Below are 17,893 nucleotides of genomic sequence, written 5' to 3'. Positions count from 1 at the left end.
GTTTGCTTGCCTATTGGCACCATGTGTATGGCTATTGCCTGCAGAGGCCAGAGGAGGCCATTGGAGCCCCTGGGACTGAAGCTACAGATGTTGTGAGCCACCTAGTGTGGGTGCTGGGAACCTGGGTCCTCTGGAAAAGCAACCACTGGAGTCCCCCCAATCCATGCTCTTTTTTTTTTTTTTTATACATCTTTATTTCCCTTCCATGCTAATCCATCCAGCTTCCTATTCTTTTTTTTTTCTATTTTCAGCTTGATACAGTATAAATTATTACCCTAATAGTGAAATGTTTCACTGAGGCTTACCCAGTAATTGAGTAAAACCAAAATTTAATTATAAGCCACAGTCGTCCTAGGGTCCCCCCTGCTATGTAGCCTCCCTGGATCTGTGGGTTGCAGTCTGATTGTTCTTTGCTTTATATCTAGTATCCATTTATGAGTGAGTACATACCATGTTTGTCCTTCTGGGTTTGGGTTACCTCACTCAGGATGATATTTTCTAGTTCCATCCACTTGCCTGCAAATTTCATGCTGTTATTGTTTTTCTCTGCTGAGTAGTACTCCATTGTGTATAAGTACCACATTTTCTTAATCCATTCTTCAGTTGACAGGCATCTAGGTTGTTTCCAGGTTCTGGCTATTAGGAATAGTGCTGCTATGAACATAGTTGAACATGTATCTTTGTGGTATGATTGAGCATTCCTTGGGTATATGCCCAAGAGTGGTATGGCCCAATCCATGCTCTTAATATCATGTAAGTCCATAAGGTGTGGGGCACTGGCCCATACAGGCCATTCTGCCTCTGTGCCCTCCAGCCCTGGAACTCTGTCTTTGTTAATATGTGCATACTGCTCCTCTATGCAGGGCACCTGTTCAGATACACCATGGCCCACTTACTAGCACTTGCCCTTTGGGTATCAGATGTCAGCGTTTGGGGCTGTGGGAAGAAGTGAGGACTTGGGCTTGAGGCAGTGTGCCTGGCACAAGACGACATGGAAGTCATCTCTGGATGTGGTGGAGGCCCGAGAGCCACACTGTTTCCAGTTATTGGCCACATCTGAAGTCTGAGGAGCCTTGATCCAGATTAGGCCTGTGGACCCCCCAGCACCCACAGCAAACATAAACTTAGGCAACGATGCTATGGGTGACAGGAGTGTGACAGTCCTTCATCTCTCTGTCCTCTATCTTTCCACTGCTGCATTTCTCCATCCTCCACCCCATCTGTGCCTGCATCCCTCCATCCCCTTACCCCTGTATCCCTCTGATCTCTTCATGCCTTCACATCTCCATCCCTGCATCTACTTCTCTGTGCCTTCATCTACCATCCTTGCATCCTGCTTCCAGCCTCCATGTTCCCTTCTCAAGACTCCATCCACTGTTGGTCCTTGGTACCTCCCAGAGAGGCTGACTCACTTCTCTCAGTCCCTGTTCCCCTAAAGGAAGCCGCTGATACTGATCTACCCATATTGTGGTGAAATGCCCACCTTCTCACCAGGACACCAGAGCCTGGCGATTCCCTGTAGCCTCTGCTCTTGCTGGTCCTGCACTGTCTAGTCTTAGCGCCCCCTTGAGGTCGTCTGACTCAGGAGGTGTGACAGACAGGTTGTGTCTCAGCTGTCAGACATACCCTCTCCCCTTCACAGACATGTGCCGACATCTGTCTGCATTCCACAGGAAGCAGTAGGGCTGGCAGGGCGGCAGGGACTCGGGGTGATCCTGAGGGCTTTCCCCAGGGGTTGCTGTAGGTAGGGGAAGCCTGCACTGATGCGGCAGCTGATGAGAACCCCAAGGACTGTGCTAGCCAGACTGGCTTCCGGTGGCTGCCCTGGAGAATGGCTGAGGTGGCCACAAACGCCACCTCGGCCCAGCTTCTTTCTTCCTAGAACACTTCTTTCAGTGTGCTTCCCACAGAGAACGTCCAAAGCCTGCAGCAAAGCTTCCTTCGACACCAGGAGGCACTAGAGAGCCTCCAAAGCCTACAGCAACGCTTGCCAATGCCACCTGGAGGCACCAGAGAGCCTCCAAAGCCTGCAAGAGACGGAAACAACATGGGGCTGCCACGTTGTGGCCGACTCGGTTTAGCAGAGTGGTCTTCATTGTCCAAATAGCCCATCTGAGCTTTAGCAATTTAAGAGTCTGGAAATGAGTGAGTAGGAAAAAAAAATCACAGCCAGGCGGTGGTTGTGCACGCCTTTAATCCCAGCACTTGGGAGGCAGAGCCAAGCGGATCTCTGTGAGTTCGAGGCCAGCCTGGTCAACAGAGCAAGATCCCAGACAGGCACCAAAACTACACAGAGAAACCCTGTCTTGGGGGGTGGGGGGCCGAAATCACATTTCCTGGGGGCTCAGACCTAACCCAAGAACCACTGCCTGACCTTTGTCATGTTCAGGTCACACTAATTCTCCTGTGGTCTGTTTTTGAGATAGGTCTCTGTAGCTCAGGCTGGGCCGGAACCTGACCTCGAACTTGTGACCTCCTACGTGTTGGGATTATAGATGTGCACCATGTTGACCAGCTTCACCTATGGTCTTGGCAGAGGGAGAGGCTGGAGTTTGGGCCCTTGTCCACTCTTGGCTATGACCTTGGGCAAGCCTCATCCCTCCTGTGAACTGGCATCAGTGACCATCTGTGGGGTTGGTGAGGTTGGGGTCCAGAGGTGTTTGGAAGACAGTACAGGCTTGGGGTGATGTGCATAATCTGCGAGGTCAGCTGTCTACCTCAGAGTGACGTCCCTATGACTCCTAGGACTGAGTCAAGGACACTAGGAAGTAGGGCTGGAGAACCCTGAGACCAAGATGTCTTCTCCATGGCAACTAGGGAGGAAGCCCACAGGGAGGATTCTAGGGTTTTGTTTGTTTGTTTGTTTTTGCTTTTGTTAAATTTCCATTTTAAAATGTTTTGAAAAATTATTTAAAAGTATTGTGCATGTGTGCATGTACATATGTGTGTGCATGCACATGAGGAGGCAAGAAGCATCCGTTGCCCCTGGAGCTAGAGGCCTTTGTGAGCTGCCCGATATGGGTGCTGAGAACTGAATCTGGGTCTTCTGCAAGAGCAATTTTGTCTTCTTCATCACTGAGCTGTCTCCCCCACCCATTACATTCTCTTTGGGATTAGGTGAACAATGAATGCTTATTTTCCATAGAACCATTCTAGGTTAAAGCTGTTCTTTCTCACTAGTTCCAACTATTGCCTGAGTTTCCAGTGTGCATTGCTTTCCTTGGGCATCGCTTCTGCTGTGTTTAACTAATAGGAAGGATTTTGACCAGTGAGGATGTTTGATGGTACGGAGAATGAATGCCTTTTTGCTTTTTGAGACACGGTCTGTCTGTACTCCAGCAACCCTAGAGCTCAATGTGTAGCTCGGCTGGACTCAGACCCCTGCTAACCTGCTGTCACAGCCAGGGAGCTGTGTGTGGGGCAGGGAGCAGCTGACTCGACTCTCCATCCCCAGAACCTGTTGCACTTGATGTGGTAAAGGGAATTTATAGGCGTGATCAAACTGCTGATTCTGAGATGGGGAGATTGTCTAGGCAGGCACTAAAAGCAATCAAGAGAGGCAAACAGAAAGTCAAGTGGGGTGTCACAAGCCTGTGATCCCAGAACACCAGGACGTATAGGCAGAAGATCAGGAGTTCAAGGTCATCCTCTTCCTCCTCTACAAGGTGAGTTTGAGGCCAGCCTGGGCTACATTAAAAAAATACAGCAAACAGAGGGAGATATGATCAGAGTCAGGATGTGCCTCTGTGGAAGCATGGCAGCTGGAGGAGTCAGAAAGGGTTGCAAGCCAAGAACTGCAGAAGCTTCCAGAAGCTAGGAGACTGTCCTGAAGCCTGCAAGAGGAACCAGACCTGCTGACACCTTAACTCCAGTCAGTGGAACTGACTTTGGACTTCAGGCCTCCAGAAACTGGCATGTTCTGAGTCACTGAGTGTGTGGTTTCTGGTAACAGCGACCCTGAGACGCTAACACGTTGAACGTAGTCAAAAGAGAAATGAGTCTTTTGCTTGGAACATGGGACAAGTCCAAGGTCTCCTGCGTCCCCATCTGTAAAGTTAGGGAGAGCCAGGTACCCCATGGGCTGATGAGATCAGCTTCCTCCCCCATTAGCCTCTCTAGGCCCATAGGGTGGGCTCACAGTGACAGAAAAGGACAAGGAGAGCTCATTCCCTGGGCTGCTCTCCTGGCTGGCCCGGGGTTGATGGCCCCGCAGAACCTGGAAGATCACCAGCTGTCTCTGGTTTCAAACTTACTTCTGCTCCACTTCCTGAAGTTCTTTCCATAGAGCCCAGACCAACTGAGGCCACACTGGGCTGGCTGGCCGGCAGGTGCAAGGACCAAGGTCCACCTGGGCAGTTGGACCCAGCAGGACGGCTCCTCCTCCCCTCCACCTTTCCCCTACATTCCAATCCACTCAGACTGGTGAAATCTGGATTGGGGACAGCAGAGCACAGGCCGCTATGGTGAATAAGGCCAATTTCTCCTTTGTATGAACTGGGACATGTCCCTTCAGGGCTGTAAGAAAGGTTCCCTGCCCAGCTAGTGGAGAAAGGGACCTGGCAATGCAAACTTTGCCCAAGATCATACCATGACGTGCTGATTTACCTTGTAAGCTAATGCAAAGGCCATGCAGGGGCAATAGAATCCAAACCACATGTGAGTGTTAACAGTTCTAGACTCTAGGGTGCACAGCAGCAGGGAACAAAGCCCCCAGCACGGAGTGGGTGGTAAGAGCCTATGGAATGAAAAGGGTGAGTGACATGTGCCGGGCAACAGGGCCGAGAGCAGAGGCCGGCTTAGGTGGGGACCAGTCTAATTCTAAGACAGGTAGTGAGGTCTCACAAAGGTCAAACCCAAATACACAGGAGAGAGGGGCAGAGCGCCGATAGTCCTAGGGATATTCCTGGTGTCTACTCCTTCACGGTGCCTGAAAGCCAGTTCAGTTGCTGGCAAGGCATCTCCTTCCAGCTGGCTTAGGGGACAAGGCTTGAACAGGCGGGAGAGCAGGCTGGGGGCTAAGTCAATCAGCCAGGACCCAAAGGAAGGAGATTATTCACCTGGTACCCTGGTAACGAATACCTGAAATAAGCAGTGTATTGATGTCCTAGCCAGTTCCCAGAACCTCGGATGGCAAACCCAGATATGATTCTCACACAGATGTAGATGTGGGTGGGGCCAGCTCCCAGTCTCCAGTGGTGGCTGCCAGCAGGGACCGTGGTGTTTCTTAGCTTACAGACATAGCCCCCGACCTCCCCCCGAACCTCCGCCTCTCTTGAGTGTCTCTGTCCCAACGACTGCCCCCTCTTTATAGAGTATCAAGGCCATCGAGATGGCTTAGCAGGTAAAGGTGCTTGCCATTAATCCTGAGGACCCAAGTTTAACCCCTAGGGCCTGCATGATGAAAGGACAGAACAGGCTGCCACAAGCTGTCTTTTGACCACACACACACACACACACACACACACACACACACACACACACACAATAAATACCTAATGAAATTTAAATCAGGTCTATATGTATCACCATGAACTTGACCTCTCAAATGCTGGGATTACACCATGCCACTTTTTATTCTTGTAAGGATAATCACTAATCACTGGATTTGGGGCCCCCTCCTAATCTAGACTCGGCACACTGGGAACCACCACAGAGGACAGAAGGCAAAGGCGCTTCAGAGCCCTTGGCTTGCTGAAGCTGACGCAGCTTGAGCACCTGAAGTCCTTCTGACAAGATGAGGCACTAGGGACGCGACTGTTAACCCACCTGCGGCAAGCCATAGCCTCTGCTCCTCCCTTCCTTCCCAAGCAGCTGGGCTGCTGTCGGGAAACGCTAGCTCCCTTCTCAAGAGGCCAAGTCCCAGTAAACTCTCGCTTGAGTTCCCCCAATACCTGACTGACTTGTTTCTATGGTCTCCAAACTGCAGTACCAACTTCATGGCAAGATTCCGTCTGCAGAGATTCTATCCCTAAATAAGGTGATGTTATGAGGTTCTTGGTGGACACAAAGGTAAAGGACACTCTGTACAGGTGGTTCATCCCAGTTCCACGCCTGGGCACACCCCACAGCACGTGTGTGCCAGAGCCCCTGTGCTGTTTCCTGCCATCTCCACGGTAACCTGGCCTGGCCACTGGGTGCCCAGGAAGACCCGGCCCCAGAGACTGCAAAGGTTTTCCCTGCCACAAGGCCGCAGCCTCTCCTAGATACAGAACGCAAACCACGCCCATCAGGGGACATTCGGGTGCTGGAGGCTGAGCAGAGAGCTCAGGCCTGTGTGTGCTGGAGCCCTGGCAGCTAGTTGGGCTGCAGGGGGCCAGGAAGGGGTCCAGCTAGGTTTTACGGGGACTGAAACTGAGTATTTCAGAGGCTTTTGTTACGGAAAAAGAAAACTGGAGGCATAAGCTTACAATCCCAGCAGTTGGGAGCTGGAGGAAGGAGGATGGACTCGGAGTTCAAGGTCAGCTCTGTGCTATATAGAAGACTGTCTCAAACAAAACAAAAGAAATAAAAATACAACACACACACACACACACAACAACAACAAACTAGGCACTACTCCAACACAGGGACCCTCGGAGTCAAGACACTTTGTGTGTCTCCTCTCTAGCACAGAGGCCCAGCACCAGCTGAGCCAGGGGACACAGAAGACAAGTTTCATGGCTTCTTGGTACCCTGCCTGTGGGTCAATGATCTTAACCAAAGAGCCGTCTCAAGTCCCTTATTTTTGTTTTTTCAAGACAGGGTTTCTCTGTGTAGCCCTGGCTGTCCTGAAACTCAGAGATCCACCTGTCTCTGCCCCCTGAATGCTGGGATTAAAGGTGTGCACCACCATGCCAGCACAAGTTATGCAGATATGTTTTCACTCAGCTGGAAGCAGGTACATACTTGGGGATAGATCTGCCCATTCACAAGGGAAATACCGGATTCACTTCACTCTAGTAGTGTTGTTAACAAAAGGCTTCCAATGGTTACACTTGACCTTTCTTGCCACTGGAGGCATCTGCTCCAGATTCTCAGCAAACCTGGATGTGGTCCCTTCAAATGGTCATTTTTTTTTTTTTTTGTTTTGTTTTGTTTTTTTCGAGACAGGGTTTCTCTGTGTAGCCCTTGCTGTCCTGGAACTCACTTGGTAGTCCAGGCTGGACTCGAACTCAGAGATCCACCTGCCTCTGCCTCCTGAGTGCTGGGACTAAAGGCATGTGCCACCCAGCCCAGCTGTCATTTTTAAGTAAAAACAGAAAAGGATTTTTATTTATATAGCATGTTTCTGTGTGTATGCCACCGGTGTGCAGGACCCACAGAGGAAGCCGGCCCTCTGGGAGCGGTGCTGCCCGACACAGGTGCCGGACCGTGCTCTCAGGCCCCGAGCCACCCCTAGGCTGTAATCACTTTCATCAGTTTATTCTGCGGCTTTCTGTGTTGGTGTGAATGTGGAGGTCAGGGACAGCTTGAGGGAGCTGGTTCCCCCCACCTGTGGATGCTAGGGGCCGAAATCAGGTCCCGAGGCTTGATGGCTGCCCAGATTGTCTGCTGAGTTTGCCCTCTGAGCCGTTTCTTCAGACCCCAAGTGTCATTTTAAATTGGATCCTCATCTTGAGTCACAGGGTGGACCACACTGGTTCCTCCCAGCCTGTGGCTTGTCGCCCTGATGGGAGGTTTTGGGTGACGGGAACCAGAGTTGAAGGGCTTAGGCCTGAGAATCACTCAGGTATGTAGGTCACTCAGAAAAAATGGAGGGAGCAGGGGAAAGAGACATACGGAAGAGCTTTGTTGAGAATCAAGGTAGAAGCGATCAGGCGGCAGGGTGGCTGTGGTGAGCAGTGGGGCCCCAGATGGACCTGAAGGTAGATGGCGTCCTCCGATGGACCAGACTAGAATGAGAGCGTGGGAAGGAAGTGGGTTTTTACTTAAGTCCCTAGAAGAATGGAGCCACCCTTTGCTGGGGTAACTAAGAGGGAGAAGCAGATCTGGGAGGAAAGCCAGGACCCAGCCTTTGACATGTGACACTTGAGTGCCCGTCGACTGCTCCAGTGGAGACGGTGAGCTTGCACAAAGGGCGAGCCTCTAACAAAGCTGAGGAGACAGGCTGAGGAGGTGTGACAGAGAAAGGTCTGAGCTGACCGGCCTCTAGCACCCGAGAGGTCTAGGGAAAAGCAGCCTGTGGTGCCTGGAGACCATGTGAAGAACAAGCTCCCTGAGGAAGGGGAGGCCATGCCACAGATGGAGCAACCCCACAGCTAACCAACACCCACTAAAGACCACGTGTTCTCGAAGCTGAGGTGTAAGTATGTAGGCGATGGGTAAGGAAAATGTAGATGTCCCCAAGCCCAGAGCAGAAAATTCCTGGCTCCACAGTCACATTGAAGCAACTTTATTAGAAGGCTGCTTGCCTTGGACAACTCCAGTTACAGCGATAGACTATGCAGAACGGTAATTGTTGCATTGATCTTTGCATCCTATTTGGATTTTCCTCATCAGGCTGTTCTGGGACAATGGAGGCACAACTGCCAAGTGGCCAGCTGACCACTCACTGAGCAAGGGCAGCCGTGGGCCAGGAGGGAGCCCGGGTCAGAGGTTGGGGGGCAGGCCACCTGGCCCTCTAGTCCTCGCCCGTGTACCAAGTTCCCAGTGAAGCACCCACTGCCTTGCCAATCCAAAAGGGCAAAACAAAGACATTCTCAGTCCAGGAAAGGACGGTAAACGCCACCTTTCCGGCTACCCTACCCGGCCCGCCAGGGGATACTCTCCACAGCAAGGGTCCTCCCTGTGCCTTTCCTTCTGTTTCCAGTTGGGAGAGGAATTTCTTTGGACAGACATTCTGTCTGTGTAGGTAGCAGGTAAGGTCACTCTGTGGCCACTTTTCCATCTTGTCTCCCCACCCCCCACCAGGTGGTAATGGGAAGGTACACTCAACCATGAACATAAATATGAATAAAAAATGAACTTGACAATGACAGGCTATTAATTAAACAAATCTATAAAAATAGTTAGGACATAACTCTGTTCAAATAAATACAAAATAAATAGGCTCCAAGCAGTGTGATACGCCGTGTGGAATGTGAGGCTGGTCCCACTCGGCCCACAGGACCTTTGAACAGACTTTAAAGCAGCCAAACCACCTTTCCTGCTTTCTCTGAAGTGCGGCACATGAGCAGTGTCCGGCTCGTCTTCTGAACCGAGTGCTTTCCCCAGTGAGACATAGTTAAGGCCTTCAGCATGCTTCCTTCTCATCAGGACAGCACACAAGGGGCAGATACCTGCCTCACCCTCACACCACAGGATGCAACAGTAAGTGTGGGACCAGTCCTGACAGGGATGGGGACAGCTCGGAGGACGTTAGGCCCATGCAGGCGGCACAAACCCTCTGGGATCCAGGTCCTAGACTAGCTTTCAGCAAAGCCATGCACCATGGTGCCAGGCAGCCAGTGCCTGAGTACCCGGGCACATCCAGGCAGCCTTGCTGGCGAGCTCAGAAGAGGCCAGGATGTAGGGTACTTCTTCAGCTTCCCGTACCACAGGCCCACAGGATGCTGCAGCCTGGGAAACAGGTTTGGAGGAGCAGCACTGAGGGAGAGGGACAAGAAGTGGGACAGGCCCACTTCCTACCACAGCACACCAATGGGAAAGACATGAGGGGCACAGGAATGCTCTTTGGACCAGAGGGAGGGTGGCTGACGGCTGGCTGCGTGGACGAGATGGAAGAGCTAAGCTGGCCTCCAAGCTCACTGTCTGGCAGGCACTGCAGGAAACGTCCTGTCTCTAAGTGCAGGAGCCCCCATCCTACTGACCTCTGGACTCCAAGGAATGTCCACAGGTCTTCCTTGGAAGGGACATAAGGGTCTGCCAGGTCAGCAGGACCAGCCTAGAGCTTGCCAGTCCCTGCCCCTCCCCTGGGGCATCCTGGGTTTCACAGCTTGGGTAAGTCAGCTTAGTGTTGGCACATTCACAGAATGAGATGGCTGCACATCCTGGGCTGGAGCCCAGGATCACCAAGTCCACCACCCTCCCGTCACCGAGACTGCACGCCCAGAGTGATCTTCAGGTTCTCGTACACCACGTAGCTGATGCTCACAGCCGGAATCACCTTCATGAAGTTGGGGGCCAGCCCCCGGTAGAGCCCAAAGGCCCCCTCAGTCCGCAGAATCTGTTTGAAGAGGCTGCTCATGGTGACCTCAGGCGCGCCCTCAATGGAGGCTGTGGGAGAGAGGCCACTGGTCAGACGCCACCTGTCAGCCATCCCACCTACTAGGGACACGGAGGTCAACACAGGACCAGCCTTACCTTGTGCCTGCATCCGGGTCCTGACCAAGGCCAGTGGGTAGCTGGCCAGCTGGCCACAGGTACTGGAAACAGTGCCGCAGGCCAGGAGCACGAACACACCAGGGTCTGCACTGCTCACTGCATAGCGCTGTAACCAGGTGTTCTTCAGTGTCTAGAGGCAAACAGAGGTGAGTTTAGAGCCACGGAGAGAGACAGGCTGGGGTAGGGCAGTCACTGAATCCACGGGAAAGCTGTTTCCTATCACATGGGTTTGAGAAGCCAAGGTGAACTGATCCACTTGGCCAGAGCCTTTTGCACCCACTGTCACTTGGGGTTCTTGGCGAGGACAGGATCAGGACGTGGGTAGAGGGAGCACCATGTTCCCATACAGAGCACCTGGCCTCTGTGGTATGGAGTCTGAGGAGACCTGTTAGCCCTCAATAGTCACTCAATTCTGGGATCTGCTTGCTGAACCTCTGGACCAGAGGTTACAGAACCTGGGACAGAGTTCATACCCGCTGTGCCAGAGGTATAGGGTGATGGGAGACCATTGCCGTGAACAGCTGACTGCTATCTCTCATCTAAGCCTCTCCATCAGGAGGCGGTGGGTACGGGCAGGTGCTGAACCCCCTCTCTGGTCCCAGGGCCTATGCCCAATAGGGCCTCACCTCATAGACAGCTAGGTCGATGCCAGCATAGGGAATGATCCCCAACATGTTGGGGATGTAGCCTTTGTAGAAGGCAGCTACACCCTCTTTAGCCAAGATCCTCCTGGCACAGTCCAGCATGCCCGAGTACTGGCCTGTCTTCCGCAGGGCCATCCGGGTCTTCAGAACCTACAATGAGAATGACAAAAAGCATGAGCATAGCCCATTCCTCTCTGTGTCCCATGTGTACTGCCCACTCCAGGACCCAGGTGACCCTTACCTCCATTGGGTAGATACTGCTCTGGGCAATGGCTCCAGCCAAGGAGCCTGCCACAAGCCTTTCATGGATCCTCAGTGTCTCCTGATCACTACCCACAAGGCGCTTCATCTGAAACAGGAAAACACAAAGGGATGCACCCAGGGCCCACAGCACCTCTCCTGGCCCTGCCCTTCCTCTCACAGCCAGTCAGCTATGGATGAAATCTGTGACCCTGAAGCTACTTTATGCTGTCCCCAGATGGAAGGGAGTGCTAGAAGAGCTGGTGTCATCCCCAAGCCTCCTACCTACCTTGCTGTCCTTTGGGTACAAGTATTGGCTCTAGCTTCAGGGACCTCAGTCCAGCAGATACCACATGAGCAGCTACTACCTGGCAACCCTCTCCCAGGTCCTCACCTGCTCATATGCCATGAATTTGATGGCTGACTCAGGGGCAATTTTGAGGACGTTGATACCATTGCCCCGCCAGAGAGACTTGGCGCCCCCTTCTCGAATCATCTGTGTGAATCCGCCTATGATGCACATATTGTTGCTGCGGGAGGCATGGACCTGGGGGGAAGAGGTAAGAGGAACTCAGCAGGACTGAGGGCCGCCACTGTCCACCTTGGGAGAAGCCTGGCGTTTCCAGAACACGGGAAGGCTCTTCCCTCTGAGTAATTTGAAGAATAACTTAGCATCCTGAGGATTCAGCAGGCATGGCTGGATGTTTTTGTTTTAGTATTATTATTTTTGACAGGCTCTTATACTATATAGTGCAGGCTAGCCTTGAATTTTCAATCTTCTTAAGTACTAGTATTAGAGGTATGCCCCATCAACCCAGACAAGAGAGCTCATAATCTCTATATATACATCCCTGGAATTCTGTTAAAAACAAAAGTGAGAGGGAACTGTTCAGTTTCTGTTTTCTCAGAGGCTCTGGGAGGAGAAAGGCTGCTCAAGGCCACAGAGCTGGGAGGAGGGGCCAGCCCAAGCGAGATTCAGCCTAAAGCTCTTCTAAGTCGTTTGCCTCTGTCTGTTTCTGGAAGATAGGGGGAGATCCCACTTAACTTATGCTAAGGGGAATGGGGTGGTGCCTGCAAATTATTAACTCCAACTCCATTAGCTGGATGGGAAGTTTGGGCTTTTAAAGCAGGGCCCCGGCTGAGGAAGCCAGGGGAAGCTGCGTCACCAACAAACCACGGGTAAAAATCGATTTCCTGCTCATCTGCGTGAGCACCTTTCGTCTGTCCAGGGGTCTTCTAGGGATGTGCTGTTTCTGGGAAGGCCTCCTGGCACAGGAAGTGCCAAAGAGAAGCAAAATGGGGTAACTGGTCACCGTGTAGACAGACACCAAAGTCCATGAGTGTCCACATGTGGGTCATTTCACAATGCTTCCCCTGACATCAGACAAGCTTATCTCTGCCCTGTGGACGTGGAGGTGCATGCCTGGGAAAGGTAGAGGTACTGCTACCTGATGGCCTCTGGGTCATGAAAGGTTTTCTGTTCACCCTACCTTCCATGAGGTACCCTATCCATCCTGAGATGTGCTTAAGGAATTCAGGTCCTGGCACACTCCAAGTAACAAGCCCATGTAAGGTGATGCACAGCTTAGGTTTCTCATATAAAATTAGACCAGCTAAATGCAAAGGTCACCTAGGCCTGGATCTACTGGTGCCTGCAAAGCATTAACTCCATTAGCTGGGGTGGGAAGTTTGGGTTTTTAAAGCAGGGTCCCAGCTGAGGGAGAGAGGGGAAGCTGAGCCACCAATGAAGCATGGGTAGGAATCTGCCCACTCCCCTGCTCACCTGCATAAGCACCTTCAGCCTGTCTAGCGGGGCAGTGCAGGTTCTGGAAACTGCCCCCGCGCCACCTCCGGCCACCAGGTGCCTCCACCACATCCCTGTCTGCCTCTCTTCCACTGTGAACTCATCTGGGACTGTCAGATTCTCACCAACATCGAAGATCTGTGGGAAAGACAAGCAGAGACATAGTCAACTTTACTCAGGACATCTGTGGCCAAGCTGCTAGCCCAGCGATGGTCACTGCCTTCCACCTTCTCAAGTGGCCACACAAATGGTGAGGATGAGAGGCACTGAAAACTCACTGGAACTCTTGCCCTTTGCTCTGACAGTGGCTGCAGCTCTTGACCTTGTCTAGAGAGGAGCAGGCAATGACTGGAGGGGAGAGCCTTACAAAGCTGCTGGGTTGCCCTCCTAAGGCGGCTCCTGCAGCTTCCGGCAAGGACTGCAGGGATGGACCACAAGGATCAAGGACGGGTATAAACCTTGTAACCTGATGCGGAACCAGACTGCGGGCAGGACAGAATGTTATGCAAGGCCTCGGCAAGCAAACTGCTCTGCTGCCTGCGTAATACCGTCTCTCTGGAACTGGTCCCGGCCAGCTCTGCTGACCTCTGGGCTGCAGGCCAGAGACAGGCCAGCTGTTGTAAGCTGTAGAATCAGCCACTTACTTTCACCCAAGAAGCCCTGACCTGGCACTGTGGGAGCAGGGTGGATAAAGCAGGAGTAGGGGGTTAAGTCAGAATGACATTTCTAACTGTGGAACCACATCTGCATTCCTGAAGGTGGAACCTTGCTAAATGAGTGAAAAACAAAAACAAGCCGGGTGGTGGTGGCACACGCCTTTAATCCTAGCACCTGGGAGGCAGAGCCAGGCGGATCTCTGTGAGTTCGAGGCCAGCCTGGTCTACAGAGTGAGATCCAGGAAAGGCGCAAAGCTACACAGAGAAACCCTGTCTCGGAAAAAAAAAAAAAAAAAAAAGAACAACAACAAAAAAAAACAGTATGTAGGCCCCTATAGGGCATGCTTATTAAAAACAAAACCCAAAAAGCCAGAGTCTAACTCTGTAGCCCAGGCTGCCCTTTACCTCATGAGGCTTCTCTGTCTCAGCTAGGACATGCTATTTTTGCCAAAGAGAGAAATGATACTAAAAAAGAAACCCAGGGAAGGCGGAGGTATCTATAGCCCCAAGGAGGACAGACTGTATGCTTCTGGGAGAAGCAGCGGCACTGGGAAAAGATCTGTGGAATGGACTGTGAAGGACAGTGGCACATGCGGATAGGAAGGTGCTCCCAGTGAAGGGCCAAGGGAACAGTCATGCTGTTCAGACTGGTCAGTATGGAAAGAGAGGAACATACAGCCATATTTGGGCAAAGGGGGACAACATCTCCTGGCTCAGGCCTGGCTGGGGAAGGAATCACTGACGCCAGTCAAAGATGGCTGCCTGAGTGGACGGTGGGGTGTGTGGCCTCACCGTTGAGTGCTTCCAGTACAGGATGATCTCCGGGATGTTCTCCACGGGGTGCAGGAGATGGTAGTCCCTCCACTCATTCCAGTCGATGGTCATCGTGCCATTCTTATCCATGCTGTAAGGCAGAAGCATGGTTACTCCCGTGTGTCCCACCCCGTCTGCCAGATGTGTGCCCCACCACGGGATGAAGGTAGGTGCCGTGGCCACTGAGGAAACAAAGGCACCATGTGCCCATGAGAAAGGGTAAGGTGGCTCGATACCCCATTTTCTACAAAATGGAGATATGCTGGCCCACAAGAACCCCATTCTGATGAGGGAGGGAGGCAGTCACGGGGTGATACAGATACTTACTAGGTGACAGGGCCCCAGAAGTGGCCCGTTCGTATTCTGACAGACAGACAAAGGAGGACGCAGAGGAGAGAGGAGAAACAACACAAATAAATGCTGTGAGCAGGTTAGTAAAGCAAGCACACTCCCAAGGACACTAGGGGCCAGCACAGCATGAGGACAAAACCTTTAGTGAGGGGCAGAAGCAGGCTCCAGGGGCTGCTGTCCCTGTGGCCAGCCAGCTGAGTACAGCCAGGCACAAACTGTGCTATTCGAAGAGCTTTCCGGAAGCCCTCTGCCCATGAGTGAGCCATCTTTCTGGCTAGCATATGTGGCTACAGAGTGAAGAACAAGCCACTAGCAGCAATCCAACTCAAGGACAGGCTGAGAAAGTGTTCCAGGGACACTTCTCACCAACGTGAAATGCCTACAACTCAGCTTGTCACTTTAAGGGTCACTGGCAAATGGGCTAATTCCAGATTTGTGAGTCTTAGAGTAGGGCTGCAAACCTCAGGAGAAGCTTGCTTTGGGAAGGGGCTTATTCATCCTTCCAAATCACAGGACCAGTTTCAGGGCAGCAGGTTAACATGGACAGCACGTGGATTAGACCAAAAGCCATTAAAACATCCCAGAGAACGGAGCTCACCCACACTCACCTCTTAAGAATCTTCTCTGCCTGCTGTTCAGAGATCTTGACACCCAGGTCCCGCAGGGACTGCATGATCTCTTGAGCATCGATTCGTCCTGTAACAACAAGGGCCATGAGTGGGGTCTGGCATTTTGTAAGTCAGAGGCCTGCCCAGCAGGGGAGCTACAAGCCAAACTCACCATCATTCTTTTTGTCTAGACTCTTGAACACCAGCCTCAGCTTTTTCTCGTGATCTTGGAGGTAATGTACGAACTCTTCAAAGTCCAGTTGCCCATCAAGGTCCTTGTCACCTGCTTGCACAATTTTCTAGAAAACCAATGTAAAAACTTGAGTTTTGGCTCCCTAGCCTCTTGTCACAATGGGGAAATAACTGCTCTCCACAGGGACCCAAGACGTCCTATTGCTAAGGATATACCAGCCCATGGGAACCCCATCATATCAATTTTACCCACACAGCAGAGTCACTGCTTAGGTTCCTATTCAGAAACCAAGCAAGGGCCCACCCTGCTTGGGTGTAGAGAAGTGCTCCCTTGAGGAAGCCCTCAGAGAGGCCAGCAGGGCAGCCTGGTGCTTGTTCTTTCCAAGCATCCCCAAGTCCAGCTTGTTATACAGCCAGGATCAGCACTTGGCTCCCCTGCAGGACTGTCCCTGAGACAGATCCCCTTAGGAGCTCTGCTACTTCCCTATCCCCTGTGGTGGCACGAGTCCAGGAACAATTTGGTGACCAGGGTAAAAGTGCAAACAATGCCTACTTGGCAGAAATGTTGCCAGGGAATACTCTGGAGGCTGCAGAGACAGGAGGAGCCAAGGGCGACTTAACTATTCTTGGGCTCACGATGGCACTGCAAGTCCAGTCCTTGGTCTCAGACACATCAGATATAGCCAACTCCAGATTCCCAACCAGGCGCTGAAGGCCAGGGCAGCTTTACTAGTTCAGTGAACTAAGGCTTTAAGTGGCCCTGATCCTTGGTAGCACCTGTCTTAGGTGAGCTTTGCTCGACAACTGTAACAGCAGCTGGATGCAAAGCAGCTGGGCACTTCTCCCCCCAGGACAGGGCATGGGGTATGTGAAAGGCTTTACTGAGGTCTCTCCAGCAGCTTGCTCTAAGAGGTACAGCCTATCCTTTCCCACATGTTACAAAGAAAGAAACAGCAGTTAGAGATGGCATTCACAGGAGGCCATGGCCAGGGCTGTCATGTCATATGCATTCCATCTCAGTGGCACTTTGTTTTTTGTTTTGTTTTGTCTTAATTACATTTAGCCAAGAGTAGTGGTATGTGCCTTTAATCCCAGAATTCCAGAGACAGAGGCAGGTGGACCTCTGTGAATTCAAAGCCAGGATGGTCTACATAGGGAGTTCTAGGCCAGCCAGAGCTATAGAATGAGACCCTGTCACTGGGGTGGGGGGAGAGGCTTTCTAATTACATTATTTAACTATTTGGAGAAGGCACTTTGAATCAAAAACAAGAGAATCTCCCAAGGAAAATATTCCTTGGTACTCTTATGGACAAATCCATTCACTCATCAAAAATCATCATGCTAAGTCCAAGTGTTGTGAGCCAGCTAGGGTTTAAGAACTGATGGACCACTGGCTGGCTCCCACTCCCAAAGGCGGCCCTCATGGTTTCCCTCTTCCTTAGCACTCTAGCCATTGATTTCGGGGAGGGCAGACATAGATCCCTAGGACCCAACAATGTGAGGGTAAGTTGGCGTGTGGGACTGACGGAGCACATGTCTTATCTGCTAGCTGGGATTATATAAGTTCTTGCCAACATCTGTGCTCTTAGTCAAGGGCCACCACCCCAGATTTCAAATAGGAAGGAAAAAGTGTATGTCACTTAGGGAGGAGGCATACAGAACACTCTCTCTGGTCCCCAGATAGCCTGCCACCAAAGTGACCTGTCCTGGGGTGATGTTCTGTGACACAGACCACCTACGACTGTGCTAACTGTACCCTATTTTAAAACATTCTCAAAGAGCTTGCTCTGTATCTGTGGGCACAATGGTGTATACCTATAATCCTAGCACTAGAGGGACTGAGGCAGGAGGACCGCTGACAGTTTGAGGCCATTCTGAACTATACACCAAGACCCGGTCTGAAGAAAGAACTGCCCAGTGTGGTGGCAGAAGGTTTTAATTCCAGCTCTAGGGAGCCAGAGACAGATCTCTATGAATACTAGGTCACTCTGGGCCACATAGAGACCTTGTCTTAAAATAAAGGGAGGGAGGGAGGGCGGGAGGACAGACAGACTTGCTCCCCCCCCCCTTACAACCACTCACACCTACTTTGGGTCTCCATTCTGCGATCCACAAATCAACACATCAGCACTGGGGGGCAGCATGGAATTTAGTGACTCACAGAAAACCCCCAAGCCATGGTTCAGTTTCCCATCACGCAAGGGCCAGGATCACGGCTGCCATCCTGTTTCCTGGGGCACTTAAACATTTAAAAGTCCAGGAAGGAATGCTGTCCTCCATATC

At 51.8% G+C, this 17,893-nt stretch overlaps 1 protein-coding gene across 9 annotated transcripts in view; it reads right to left on the bottom strand.

Moving 5' to 3' along the window:
- Positions 1 to 8,355: 8,355 nt before the first annotated feature.
- Slc25a25 (solute carrier family 25 member 25) overlaps positions 8,356 to 17,893 on the bottom strand; it is a 36,942-nt gene continuing 27,404 nt past the window's right edge. For 5 of the 9 annotated variants that reach the window (XM_028884710.2, XM_028884717.2, XM_028884719.2 and 2 more), the window contains exons 2-11: positions 15,591 to 15,717; positions 15,419 to 15,506; positions 14,787 to 14,822; positions 14,439 to 14,550; positions 12,970 to 13,128; positions 11,581 to 11,733; positions 11,188 to 11,295; positions 10,929 to 11,096; positions 10,282 to 10,432; positions 8,356 to 10,194 (exon numbers count right to left, since the gene is read on the bottom strand). In XM_028884710.2, coding sequence (XP_028740543.1) covers positions 10,010 to 10,194; positions 10,282 to 10,432; positions 10,929 to 11,096; positions 11,188 to 11,295; positions 11,581 to 11,733; positions 12,970 to 13,128; positions 14,439 to 14,550; positions 14,787 to 14,822; positions 15,419 to 15,506; positions 15,591 to 15,717 — 1,287 coding nt within the window. In that variant the 3' untranslated portion in view covers positions 8,356 to 10,009. The remainder of the gene's footprint in view (positions 10,195 to 10,281; positions 10,433 to 10,928; positions 11,097 to 11,187; positions 11,296 to 11,580; positions 11,734 to 12,969; positions 13,129 to 14,438; positions 14,551 to 14,786; positions 14,823 to 15,418; positions 15,507 to 15,590; positions 15,718 to 17,893) is intronic. The other 4 variants (XM_028884712.2, XM_028884718.2, XM_028884714.2 and 1 more) reach the window with 1 other exon arrangement.

The sequence above is a fragment of the Peromyscus leucopus genome, chromosome 4 (genome assembly GCF_004664715.2).
Source record: "Peromyscus leucopus breed LL Stock chromosome 4, UCI_PerLeu_2.1, whole genome shotgun sequence".
Taxonomy (NCBI): Eukaryota; Metazoa; Chordata; class Mammalia; order Rodentia; family Cricetidae; genus Peromyscus; species Peromyscus leucopus.
The sequence above is the reverse complement of the archived record's forward strand: the minus strand, read 5'-3'. Positions and strand labels throughout refer to the sequence as shown.